General features: G+C 38.0%; 1 protein-coding gene across 8 annotated transcripts in view; it reads right to left on the bottom strand.

Annotated features, from left to right (window-relative positions):
- FYB1 (FYN binding protein 1) overlaps positions 1–14,110 on the bottom strand; it is a 166,492-nt gene that overhangs the window by 36,528 nt on the left and 115,854 nt on the right. For all 8 annotated transcript variants that reach the window (XM_053201301.1, XM_053201290.1, XM_053201297.1 and 5 more), the window contains exons 3-4: positions 12,692–12,848; positions 85–131 (exon numbers count right to left, since the gene is read on the bottom strand). In XM_053201301.1, the coding sequence (XP_053057276.1) occupies positions 85–131; positions 12,692–12,848 (204 nt within the window). The remainder of the gene's footprint in view (positions 1–84; positions 132–12,691; positions 12,849–14,110) is intronic.

Genomic DNA, 14,110 nt, shown 5'->3' with positions numbered 1-14,110 from the left:
ATAATGATCCTATCCAAATGATTAACTCACACTTCTGTATCTGAGGTAACAAATAAATAAATAAAATATCTTTGTGCCTCTTACCATCAGAGTGCATGACACTATCTTGATTTTCTTCATGTACAGCGCTTCTGAAAACAAGAAAGAAGAAAAAGTAAAAATGGAGCAAATAGATGCTCGCCGTACAATGAAAAAGGAAAAAGACTAAAAGGATCATATTTTAAATTATTCTTTTGTCTTTAACTTCTGCTCTGATTTAAAACTTCAGAAGTTATTAGAATGGGCTTTAGCCTCATATTTATGCTGCTACTGAGGCAAAAAAAAAAAAAGAATAGGGGAGCTTGAGGACAGTTCTGTCCATTCACAGTGGACACATATAATCAATCCATTGCCTCGGGGTAGTAATATGTCTTCTGTTAAAATGGAAGTATATAAATAATTCAATTCTGGGATTCTGAAGGCATTTGATTGGTTTTATGGTATAGATGCCAAAGAGAATCAGTTCTAATCCTTGACTCCTTCTTTCCAGAGGTTCTCCTTCTGGCTTTACTTCCATCATTTGTGTCTTGGAGTCTAAGTGCCACTGCACTCCAATTGCTCTTCACAGTTATCAGTACCTGGGCCCCACAAATCCCTAATGATTGATGGAACCATCTATATTTTCTATTTTTTATGCTCAGGTTGATTAGCATAGCTGGAGAAAATTGCCATTTCACTGATTCTGGATATTACAAATAATTGACATTTGATCTCAACTTTATCCTCAACACTCTTCTGTAATTTCATATACCTTTTCCTAATGAACCTTCTTTCCCATCATCCTTCTCAAAGGCTATTCAAAACCGTCGCTACTTTCCTCAAATCTCCTGTCCCTCTCACCTCCTCTATAACCAGATGATCTTGTTTCTTATTTCACAGATAATAGAGCAAGAAAATATATTCTCTTTAGAAAATATATTCTTAAGAAAATATATTCCTTTAACCCAACTTTTGCTTACCTTCTATCTACCAAAGTTCCTTCCACCTGTGTTCTGAATTCTATCTAAATTATCAGTGTTTTGCCCCATTTCTTTCTTCTGTGTGTCATTGTATCTTTTATATTATTATTACTATTCCTCTACTTTCACTTCCCATTCCTAAATATCTCATACTTTGTTTTCTCTCTCAGCCCCAGTTACTCTCATTCATAAAGTCCAAAATCTTCTCTTTATCTTTCTCAATTCTCCACATTACCACAGATACAGATAGTCCTCTCTTTCCCAGCCAACATGGAGAAGGCTGTATGGACTCACAGACTTGACTTCTTTTTCTCTTGCTCATTTCTTCATGACTACCCTCTGGCTTCTTTTGCCAATCCTTCGCTGAAACCACTCTTAAAGAACTTACTTACCAAATCCACTGGATACCTCTCCATGATAATCTTACATGATTACTTTGTGGCCCTTAACAGTATTGGCAATTTTGCTTTCCTGGAGTCTCTTTTGTTTCCGTAAGAGATCTCTCCCGGCTCACTTGTATTTCTAACCACCATCCCACAATTTCCTTTGTGGGTTTACTTGCCTCTGACTTCCCCCTTTAAGTGATGATATTCCTTTGTGTTCTGGTCTTGGTTTCCTTTCTTTTTCCACTCTACCCCTGTCCCTGAATGGCCTCATATATGCCCATAGCTGCACTTGTTCTCTTAGTGTTGGTGATTTCCGTATTGACATCTCCAGGGCAGGCCTCTCTTCTGAGTTTCAGACTCACATACACACATCTTGGATATTCCACAGCCAGTGCTACATTAACATCGCAGAAACAGAGGCTTTCCTCTTCTGTCCCAGCACAAACCTGTTTTTCCTACTAGGTTTCTTATCTTAGTGAATGGCACCACAGTTCCACATATCCACCTAAGCCTTAAAGGCATCCTCTTGCTCACTCTTCTTCAGTCCCTCACCAAGTTAATCATGGTCTGTCTGTTCCACGTATTTAATGTCTCCTCTAATTCACGGCCCCACTCTCCATCTCTCTCCTCTTTCCTGGTAGACGGGTGAAGAGAGTTCTATTATCTCTAGTGTGGACTCTTGCAGTAGCCATCTGCCTTGGCTTCCAGTGATGAGCATTGCTCTCCATCTTCTCCATCCTTACAGTCCCTTCTCCACACCACTGCCAACATTTTCTAATGCAAATGTGATTATATCACTCTCATGTTCACTACTCAAGCCTCTTAAAGAACCCAAAAGATGCTGGTTACAAAGCCAACCCCATTGAAGAATCTGGGCTGGAAATGCTTCGTTATCCCTTAGATCATCAAACAAGCTCGGTGGGCACACTTGAGGCTCAGGAAGAATTGCCATAGATACGTGTCTCAGTCTCTACCCGGGATGGTAAACATATGTGGTCATCGATTGTTGATCCAATAAACTTACTTTTTAAACAAATTGAAATTTAAAAATTTAACTTATATATGCTTAGTTTTTAATTTAGGTTAAGTGTAAAGGCCCAATTAATCAATTCATTAACTTGATGATGACAAGACACTTGTTTCCCTTAGTGATTTTTTTTGGTCCTTGAAAAATTCAGAATAAAATACGGAAATGATGAAGTAAGTCAAACCCGTGGTACAAAAATTTGTGAAACAAGTTTTACAGTCATGGGGACAATGAACCTACTATGTTCAATATTATTTATTTGTTTATTTATTTATTTATTTATTTACTTACAAATGTTTATTTATTTTTGAGAGAGAGAGAGGAGAGAACACAAGCAGGGGAGGGGCAGAGAGAGAAAGACACAGAATCCTAAGCAGGCTCCAGGCTCCGAGCTGTCACTGCAGAGCCCAACATGGGGCTCAAACTCACAAACCGTGAGATCATGACCTGAGCTGACATCAGATTGCCAACCGACTGAGCCACCCAGGTGCCCCAGTGTTCAATATTTTAAATGTTTGTAATATTTAAGAGATTTGTTACACTAGCAAATATTTAATTAGATGTGTCAAACTAAAATTTGTTATTTAGACTTTTTAGTGTAGTTGAAAAGTATGGATTCTTTGTGTCAATATTGAGTGTCAATGGCTTCTCATAACAAAAAAGGAGAGTCAACCAGACTTTACAGCCTCCTGATAAAAGAATATACCATCACCTAGGAAGTAATCTGACCAAAGAAACTAGAACTAAATTTGGTCAAGCTACCTTTACCTCCAACTACCAATTTATAGGAAATAGAGGAACATACAAGCTAAACTATAGGAAAGCATTCAGCAAGATCTAGACTATGGATAATTATAGTCCCCTCAAAGAGCTTGATTTCTTCAACAAATAAATTGCAATAAATAGATAAATATAGTTATAGAGGGTAGACTTGTAGCTTCAAAGAGAATTACCAACTTATAAGCCAATGAAAATGTGCAGACTTTATATGGATTCTTCTTCAAACAAATTTAAAAAACCATACACACATTCAATTTAAGAGACAACTGGAAATTTGAACATGGACTTGATTTTTATATTATTATATAAAGTCTAATTTTTAGGGATACCTACTAAAATATTTATGAATATTTGGTATTAGCTTAAAAATAATATGAAAGAGGGAAGTGGGTAGGGGTATTGATGAAACAAGACTAGTGATAAATTTATAATTGTTGAAGTTGGTATAGGGGACATGGAGGTTCAGTTTACTCTTCTCTCTGCCTTTTACATATTCACCTTTTATAAATTTTTTCAAACTAAATATGCTTCTTAAAAAATATAAGAAAAATCCCATAGAAAATACAAGTGAACATTTAAGAGAACTGGATGTGCTTTAACAGATTTGTAAGAGTCACTTAAGTTCTTGAGAGGATTTGCAGTTATTAAATTTGTTCAGTCAGGTTTTTCAAATGCTTAAAAAAATTCAATATATAGATTTATCCATGCAACGTAAAACATGTAAGGGGGTAATTAAAACTAAATTTTTTAACGTAAGTATCCATTTGAAAGAATTTAACCTGAGTTGTCTAATCATTAATCAATGATCCCCCTGAAAGTAATTGTTCTTATTAAATAAAAATTACTAGATGTATAAATAAGATAGCAAGTTATATTATGTGAACTTAAGTACCTAAAATAAATTAGACTTTTGCCTTATTAAATTTAATGAATTGAGTATTAATTAAAAGCACAAGACATAAATACCTTAGACGTCAAAATACATTGACATTCTACAGAATAAAATTTACAGCCCCTTTCATGGTATACAAAGTTCTTATGCCCAGCCCTATTCTTTTACAGTTTTGTTTTTCCTGTTTCTTCTTTTTTTTTAAAAATACTTTTTAATGTTTATTTTTGAAACAGAAACAGAGACAGAGGGTGAGTGGGGGAGGGGCAGAGAGAGAGGGAGACACAGAATCTGAAGCAGGCTCCAGGCTCTGAACTGTCAGCACAGAACTCGACGTGGGGCTTGAGCTCATGAATCATGAGATCATAACTTGAGCTAAGTCAGATGCTTAACCAACTGAGCCACCCCAGTGGCTATTTCTTCTCTCATCTTCTTTTCATGTATTAATACCGACTCACTCTCTGAACACTCTGGTTTCTTGTTGCTCTGTGCTTAGCTTGCTTTCTTTTCCTTTTCTAGGATAATCTTTCTTCTCATCATCTGCTTATGGCCCTCCTTAATCTTTAAGGCTCTCTTTAAACATTCCCTCCTCTGTGAAGTTTTCTCCGATGCCTTCAGCCCACGTGGTTGCTGCTTCTATGTGTCATACATTGCTTCATTATACTGATTATTCTGTGTTACTATAATTATAGAGCAATTGCTTGCGAGTGTCTCTTCCTACTATGAGACTATAATCCCCTTGATGAAAGAGATTGCCACTTTGCTAGTTTATTATTAGTTTATTATTATTATATTATTATTATTATTATTATGACTGACTATCATTTTTAGAAAGCTATTAGAATAATTCCAGTCATGAATAAGACTTTGATTTTTTCTGATGAATTAATTTTGTCCCCATTAACTTTTGTTATGAAAGTGAATTGTTTATTATCATTAAAAAAATTTTTTTAACGTTTATTTATTTTTGAGAGTGAGAGAGAGACAGAGTGTGAGTGGGGGAGGGACAGAGAGAGAGGGAGACACAGGATTGGAAGTAGGCTCCAGGCTCTGAGCTGTCAGCACAGAGCCTGATGTGGGGCTCGAACTCACGAACCGCGAGATCATGACCTGAGCCAAAGTCGGACACATAACCGACTGAGCCACCCAGGCGCCCCTGTTTATTATCATTTTTGAAAAAAAAAAATTAAGTCAAAAGGACTACTGGACTTGCGCTTACTTCCTAAAACACTTGGGTGGATGAGTAACAAATATGTGCAGAATGGAGAGTATCTGCATAGCACTTTCATACATATGTGGCTGCATGTTTATACAAACCATTAATCACTTACAGATAATGTTTGCATGCACACATTGGTTCATAGACCTAACACGATAGCATGTAGATGTTAGTTTATATAAGTCTGAATTCACCATATATAACATGCAAATGTTCAATAGATATGAAATCGTAGAAGAATGAGAATGAAGAATAAAAGGGAAAAACACGAGGTAGGTGAATGTCATGAATAAACCGAGATTAAACTGTTGCTGGGTCGAAAGGGTGGCTCAGTCAGTTAAGCCTCGACTTTGGGTCAGGTCATAGTCTCAAGGTTTGTGAGTTCAAGCCCTGCATTGGGCCCCTCGCTGTCAGCACGGACTGCACTTCAGATCCTCTGTCCCCCTCTGTCTCTACCCCTCCCCTGCTCATTCTCTTTCTCTCTCTTTCTAATAAATAAGTAAAAACTTAAAAAAAATAGTCACCAATTATTTAAAAAACAAAAAAATAGTGCTGCAGGCTTTGAGAAACTCTGCCCCTGGAGGCAAACAATGAAACCAGTCACAACCCATAGTGGCACAGACTGTAAGCAGAGGGAGCAGGTAAAGAAGAAAAGGAAGTTTATCGGTTGTTATAACCCTGTGTCTGTTCACGAGGACCTCTCATGAGTTCTTTAGTTTCACACTGTGGCGTGCAGAATTACATAGGAAAGGCAAGGTTAACTCAGTATCAGGTCCATCATTTTTAGAAAGCTCTAATGTGCTCTATTTCCTGACTTTTAAAGATGTAAAGCTGTTGACCTTTATATCTTATTTGCTATTCATGACTTTAGCTTTTAATTGTTGGTTTTGTTTGTGTTTTTTAAAGAAGAAAGTCACACAACACTTTGTTCTATACCTGCTGTTGCTGAGAATAAAATCTCTGTGAACTTTTCTCTGGAACATGTCTTCCTGTATTGAACGCAGGAGGACTTATAAAAAGTACGACTCGCTTCAGCCAGTGCTTTCTAAATGGAGCTAGGTAAGACCACCCGGGAGTGCCCGTCTGATAGGGCAAGTCTCAAATTCCAGAGAATGTTAAGAATTTATAACTAATAAAATGTTATAATGGTGTAAGTTCTGACTTTTCGTCTGATTTTAGAGCCAATAAACTCTGAAGCGGGCTACGAGTGATCTCACGGTAAGAACTGTTGAACTTCTCCCTCTTCCAACCTTAGTCACTTCCCATTATTTATTATTTCTTATTACTTCACTTTTCCTGTCTCGTTGCTATTAATAATCATGGAATTTGTTTTGTATACCAAAATATTCAACCGTTGGTTCTGTCTTCACATGAAGAATTAGTTATGCTGTTAAAATTATAGTTAATCTTTAACGATGGTGCCAAGAAACGTGTTACACTAAAAGATGTTGACCTGAGCACTAATAATGATACACGAGCTCTTTCGACGGGTTTCAGTTTCTCTTCAGATGCCTGAGTAACAGCAGAAAATGTAGCTAGCTGACTTCTCACCACTAGGTGGGGAAACAGTACAATTTAAAATAAAATAGAACTTTGGTCGCAACCACTTTATTGTTAAAGATGATTATTATTTCTGATTCTCATCTGCCTCTAATCTTCTACATTCTTAAGGCATCCTGATCGGAATGATGTCATTACAAGTGTCTTCCAGGGAGGTAGGTGAAAAAGGCCACCCTATCTCCTGAAATTCCTTCCCTGATACCAATTAAAAATTCGCTTTTTTGCCTTAAGCAACACAGACTCCACCCTAGAGAAGATTGTAAACCTTTCAGTTCTTTATTCCTTTGGGAAGCCACTCCCTCACCTGAACACTACTTCCCAGTTGCTCTAGTCTTGTTTCGAGAATTCTCCCCTGGCCGCCATTATCATTTTACTCTCTTTACTAGATCTTTCTCACTGCATGCAGACACGCTGCTATTTCTTCCATCTTAAAAAAAAAAACAAAAAATCTCAATTCCTTTTTTCCCAGCAGTTACCGCTCCATTCCTTTGCTTCTCTTTTCTCCTTGAGAAAGAGAACAACTCTTGAAAGAGTTGTTTACCGTTGCTCTTTCCAATTCCTGTCCTTTCTTGGTCTTCTAAAGCTATTTCAGTCAAGCTCGATTCCAGGAGACTTCACCCACACTGACCTTCACAGTCCTCTCTTATTTGACCTTCTGCAGCAGCTGACACAGTTATCACTGCCTTCCTCTTGGGAATACTCCCTTTACTTGGCTTCCAGGACACCACACTCTTGTTTTCTTCCTATCTTATTCGTTGTTCCTTTTTATCCTGCTTTGCTCATTTTTTCTTCTCCCAGGCTAGTAGAGCTGGAGTGCCCCAGGGCTCGGTTCTTCTCTCTAGTTATACTCACTTCCTTGGTGATTTTTTTAAAGTTTATTTATTTTGAGAGAGAAAGAGAAAAAATTAGGGGGGCAGACAGAGAGGGAGAGACAATCCCAAGCAAGGTCCGCACTATCAGCGCAACCCACAAACTGTGCGATCATGACCTGAGCCGAAATCGGGAGTCGGACACTTAACCGACTGAGACACCCAGCCGCCTCATTTCCTTGGTGATTTGAAGTCTCATGATTCTAAGTGGGGAATATATGCCTATGACTCCCTGATTTATTATGTTTTTAAACGAGAACTTTCTCCTAAACTCTTCACTTCTTATACCCAATTACCGCCTCAATATCTCTACTTGGATGTTTAAAAGATCCTCAAGCTTAAAGTAGCCATGCCTTCCTGATCTTCCCCACTCCCAAACCTGCTCATTTTTAGCCTCTCTCATTTCAGTTGAAGGAAACATCATCCTTATAGTTGCTCGAGGCAAAAGCCCCGCAGCCCTCTTTGATTCTCTTTTCCCTTTAGACCCCAGATCCAAATTCTGTTGTCTCTACCTTCAAAATATCTTCAGAATCTGGACACCTCTCTCCATCTCCACTGCCACCATTTTGATTACAGCTACCACGATATTGTGCCTGTCTTTCGGCAATATCTGCCTGACTAGTGTCTCTGTTTCATTTGCCTACTGTCTCTTTTCATAGAGCTGTTAAGGTGATCTTGATAAAACATAATCTAAAACATCACTGCTCTGCTCGACCTTTTTCAGCGGTTATCATTCCACTTAGAAGAACCACAATGTCAGCCATGACCAGCAAGGCCCTACACAAGCTGAATCTTTTCCTACTATTCCTTTCCTTGCTCCCTCTACTCCAGCTCCAATTACCTCCTTCCTAGTCCTTGAACATTCTAGGCGTTTATTCTGTCTGTTCTCTCTGCCTGGAATGATCTTGCTTAAGCTATCCGCAAGCCTACTCCCCTCATTTCCTTGAGTCTTTGCTCAAGTATAACTGCCTATAACGGGAGCTACCCTCACCTTTCTTAAAGTTGCCACATGCTGTCCCTAACCCCACCCTCTCACTACACCACCTAACCCTGCTCTCTTTTCTCCTACCTAGTATTTCCAAACATACTATCTCCTTGGCCTGTTCATTATTTTTATTCTTTTCGTCTGTTGCACCCTGTTCTATGTGGGCAGGAACCTTTATTTTGTTCACTGATATTTCCTGAACTACTATTACAAAAGCACTAAGTAGTGGCTCAAAAGAACAATACTTGAGTGAAGGTAAAAAAAAAAAAATCTATTAGAGCTTGACCTGAGAGTGGCCTTTGACTGGTGAGGGGAGGAATGGCATTTGCAGGCTGGTAGAGAGAGCCTCTGGAAAACACCCATGCGTGTGTTTTAAAGGGTGGCAGCAGGAGCGCCTGGGTGGCTCAGTCGGTTAAGCGTCCGACTTCGGCTCAGGTCACGATCTCGCGGTCCGTGAGTTCAAGCCCCACGTCAGGCTCTGTGCTGACTGTGCAGAGCCTGGAGCCTGTTTCGGATTCTGTGTCTCCCTCTCTCTCTGACCCTCCCCCATTCATGCTCTCTCTCTGTCTCAAAAATAAATAAACGTTAAAAAAAAGAAAAAAAAATTAAAGGGTGGCAGCAGGGGGAGAAGCACAGGAACACCCATTTCTCACAACTTTACTTAAAGATTTATCCTGTAAATTTCCCTCTCACATGAAATATGAGTTTTTGAGCCTGAATATCAAGACTCATTTTGCTCTTATTTCTTCTTCGTATCTCACCTAACTTCCCCTACTTGGGGGAAAGTTTCTGACCCAGATATTTCTTCATTTTGGGATTTACTTAAGCTCTCTGATGGGAGTCTGAAAGTCTTTCACTACACACCACATTTTTACTTTAAAAAAAAAATTGTAAATGTCCCTTAGCTTTCATTCACTCTAATCTCTCCATCTGACAATTAACTTTCAGATTCCCCAATGATTGTTTGTCTAGGCAGTATAACATCCAAGAAGACTCTTGTTTCTCTTCATCTTTCTCCTGAGTGTATGCATTTTGTGGAGTCAGGAACTCTTAGATGAATCCAACTTTCTAATTAGGAGTTCTTAATAGGAATGAGGTAAAGCTTATTACAATTGGTGGATTTTGCTAATTTCTGATGCAAACAATATTACAAGAAAAAAATTTGAGTCTTGTTGGTTGGAAGACCCCTTTCAACTTTTTCAAGAATTTCCTGAAAAACCTGAGAAATTGACGAGCATTCTTATAAATTTGCAGTACAGGCTATAGGACTATTCTTGAAATCCTTTCTTCTGTAAACAACTTTTTATTTCCCACCATATCAAAATGGATTCTGGAGTAGGTATGGATTCTGGAGTAGGTATGCCAAAAAGAATTAATATCGCAAGTCTGAAGCTACTCATTTTAGAAGAATCTGACACCATGATTGGCCCTTGGCTTGCATCTGGGAATTCAGCTTCTAAAAAATTCCCTACACTGATATAAAAAATTGCCTGATTGATAAGAGTGATTTGTTGTGCCTACACTGTATAGACAATGTGACTTAGGGTGAAAACCTCCTCTCCTTCTAGAAGTCTGGTATTTTGGTAGTGAATAGGCAAAAGGTGCCTATGTGACCAACTCTCAATAAAAATTTGTCTCCAATGGGCTGCCTGGGAAGCAGCATTACACATTTGCAAAGCTGGAGAAAGGAGAAATCTCAGCATGTCCCTCCAGGTACAGAAGGACAGTGTCACTGTGATAAATCTTAGCCATGAGTACTACTATTTGCTGGTCCTCTGCATCCTTTAAACGAATCATCAAATATATGGTGGCCTTGGTAACTCCCCATATAGCAAGAATAGTGCTGAATACTCCTCTTCTCCACAGTTTCTTCAATCACATAATTATCAGTCTTCATGTCTTATATATTTTCGGGGATTCATGCTTAGGGTATTTATGAAAATTTCTCACTAGAATTGGATACAACTGAAGCCAGTAACTGGGATAGGTCACATAATAATATTCAAATGTACTAAGATCATGATCTAATGGATTACATTTATCAGACTAGGAAAAACATTAGGGAAAAGAAACAGAATTTTATTTATTTACTTATTTTTTGAGAGAGGGAGTGAGGGTGAGCGAGAGAGAGAGAGAGAGAGAGAGAGAGAGAGAGAGAGAGAATCCTAAGCAGGCTGCATGCTCAGCACAGAGCCCAACACAGGGTTCTATCTCCCAAGTGTGAGATCATGACCTGAGCCAAAATTAAGAGTCAGATGCTTAACTGATGAGCCATTCAGGCACTCCAAGAAATGGAATTTAATACATGTGAAAGCAAAATAATTATAGAAGTCAAGTGTATGTAAGAGCACATGTTAATTAGTTGTTTTAACTAATCAAATATTTATTTAGCATTTACATGTTAGTAGGCAGATGGCTTAAACTCTTATTTGGTAGCAAGATATCATGGGGTATTAGAGTCTTTCAACTAGAATTCTTAAAATCAAATGCCTGGAAGGCCACGAAGGCCACGAAGTCAATATAAATGCATATTGTGGGCCACAAATAAGATAATAGCCACTATGCTGCTCTAACACTTTCTAGTTTCTGCATTTATACTCCAAACAAACACAATAAAGTGAAACATAGTGGTGGCTACCTATGACAGATGTATTTTCAACCCCTGCTCTAAACTATGATCATCAGTAAAGGAAAGCTGGCAATCAGGCATCGATATTGACAGATTCTATTATATAGATTATGGATATGAAGTACTTTCAATATAAAGACATTATTAACAGATTCTATTATATGGATTACAAATATTAAGTACATTAAATGTAAAGAACATCAGTCTGGTAAAGAATTGAAGTGGAGGAAAAATAAACTGTTGCCAAATATTTTGGGATATTGCCTATTTGTGTTCAAGGAGAACGAAGTAAAGCAATTTTCTAGAAGATGAAAAGGAAGATATAGTCTAACTTGCCATAAGGATTTATACTTGTCATTATCCAATTATTTCCTTTTAAAACAGCATTCATTCTAGTCCAACTTTCTGTTTGCTTTTTCCTCAATCAGCTATTCTGGTCAATCATGGATAAAAAACTTGTGCATAGCAACCCATACAGTCTTGACATTTCTAGAAAGCACCATCTAAGAAAAGCAGGAGTGGGCTTGAATAAAAGTTTCTTAGTTTTTAAACACACTGCCAAAAATCTGAAGCTTGAGAGAAAAGCTGCGCTTTTTGCTTAAAGAGGTTATTTAGCAGAGTGGTTAAAAGCACATGTTTACTTTGAACTTAGACTGACCTTGCCTCAAATTTCTACTCTACATTCCCGTGTGATATTGGAGAAGTTACTCAACCTCTGTAAATTCCCATTTCTTCATCTGTGAAATGAGGAAAACATTTTTCACGTATATATATATATATAAAGTTCCTAACAAGTCATAAGTAGTCAGTAAATTGTGGTGCTGGTGCTCGTGATAATAGTGGTGACGGTGTCGATAATGCTGGGGGTGGTGATGGTGGTGATAATGGCCATAGTGGTGATGATGGCGGCAGTAATGATGATAATGGTAATGCTGGTGGCGATTTGATGGTGGTGATGATAATGGTGGTGACTTTAAGGATGGTGGTGGTGGTGCTGGTGATGATGATGGTGGTGGTGGTGGTGATGGTGGGGGCAGTGACGGTGATGGTGGAAGAGATAGTTGTAGTGCTAACCTGAGGAATGTTTCAAAACTTTTAAAAAGGCGCTGGAATTTTTTTTCAAATTAACTCCTAAAAAAAAAAAAACACACAATAAAAACAGATAAAACAAGAGTTGCTCAAGGAAGTGGGGGTATGAGAGCAGCCTGCTCAGCCCTTCCTTCTCCTTGCATCTGCTCACATGTGTGGCCCGCGCAGTTTACCACGGAACTCTCAGCGTTCAGCCAAGCATAGTTTGAAAATCTATGGCAAGAGACCGACAAAGAAATGGCAAAATAATCTTTGCTTACTTCATATCTAAAGGTGGCTTAATGTTTCTGGGAGGTAGACTTGGGACTGGCGGTTGTGTTGGGTGAGATGCTGGCAATGGTGGTTGGCTGGCTGGATGGGACGGTGGAGGTGGTGGGAGGGAAGTAGTTGAGTAACACATTTGGCCTTTGTTGGTACCTAAGAAGCAGAGGAAAAAAATACCATGAATTAAGATAAATCTTCAAAACACAAGAGCCAGCTATTCTGAGTATGCAGAAATGAAGATCTTAAATATAAAAACGTAAGAAATGCATCCTAGGTTGAATTAGTGTTTTAAAGAATCTAATATTCTAAGTACCACAGAACGTGGCATTTAAATTTTCTATTTTTTTCAGATTTATTGAGGTATAATTCACAAGTAAAATTATCAGATATGTAATGTATGTAAGAGGATGATTTGATATATGTATCTATTTTGAAGGGTTTTCCCCATTGAGTTAATGAACACATCCATCATCTAACGTGTTTATCTTTTTGGGGGGCAGAGGGTGAGAACACTTAAGTTCTACTCTCTTCACAGATTTCAGTTGTACAATACAGTGTTAACTATAGTCACCATGCTTTACTTTAGATCTTCAGAACTTACACATCTTATAACTGAAAGTTTGTACCCTTTGAGCAACCTCTTCCTAGTTCCCCCACCCTAGCCCCTGAAAACCACTTTTCTACTCTCTGTTTCTATGAGCTTGACTTTTTGTTTTGTTTTGTTTTGTTTTGTTTAGATTACACATATCAGTGATACCATGTGAGCTTTGTCCTTGTCTGGCTTTCTGGCTTATTTCACTACCGTAATGCCCTTCAGATTCATCCATGTTGTCACAAATGACATGATTTCCTTCTTTTTTTAAGTGGAATAAGATTCCACTTTATATATCGACCACATTTTCCTTATCCACTCATCCATTGATGGACACTTAGGTCGTATCCATTCCTTGGCTGTTGTGAATCATATTGCTATAAATATGAGAATACAGATATGTCTTCAAGATAATTATTTTGTGGCTTTTAGATATATACCCAGAAGTGGGATTGCTGGATCACATGCAGTTCTACTTTTAATTCACTGAGGAAAGTCGATACTGGTTTCCATAGTGGCTGTGCCAGTTTATATTCCCGACCGTGTAGACAAGTGTTCCCTTTGCTCCACTTCCTGGCATTTGTTATATCTTGTCTTTTTGATAATAGATATCCTAACATGTGTGAGGTGATATCTCATTGTGCTTTTGATTTGCATTTCCATAATGACTAGTGATGCTGATAAATATTTCTTTTTTTTTTTTTTGAGATAGATAACTTCTTTAATTCCCATTATTAAAAGGACTTTCTCTACTTCGCTTAGGAAAAGCTTAACAATTGTTAAATCTAGGTATTGAGTATATGGGTGACAAATTTCATAATGA

The sequence above is a fragment of the Acinonyx jubatus genome, chromosome A1 (genome assembly GCF_027475565.1).
Source record: "Acinonyx jubatus isolate Ajub_Pintada_27869175 chromosome A1, VMU_Ajub_asm_v1.0, whole genome shotgun sequence".
NCBI lineage: Eukaryota > Metazoa > Chordata > Mammalia > Carnivora > Felidae > Acinonyx > Acinonyx jubatus.
The sequence above is the reverse complement of the archived record's forward strand: the minus strand, read 5'-3'. Positions and strand labels throughout refer to the sequence as shown.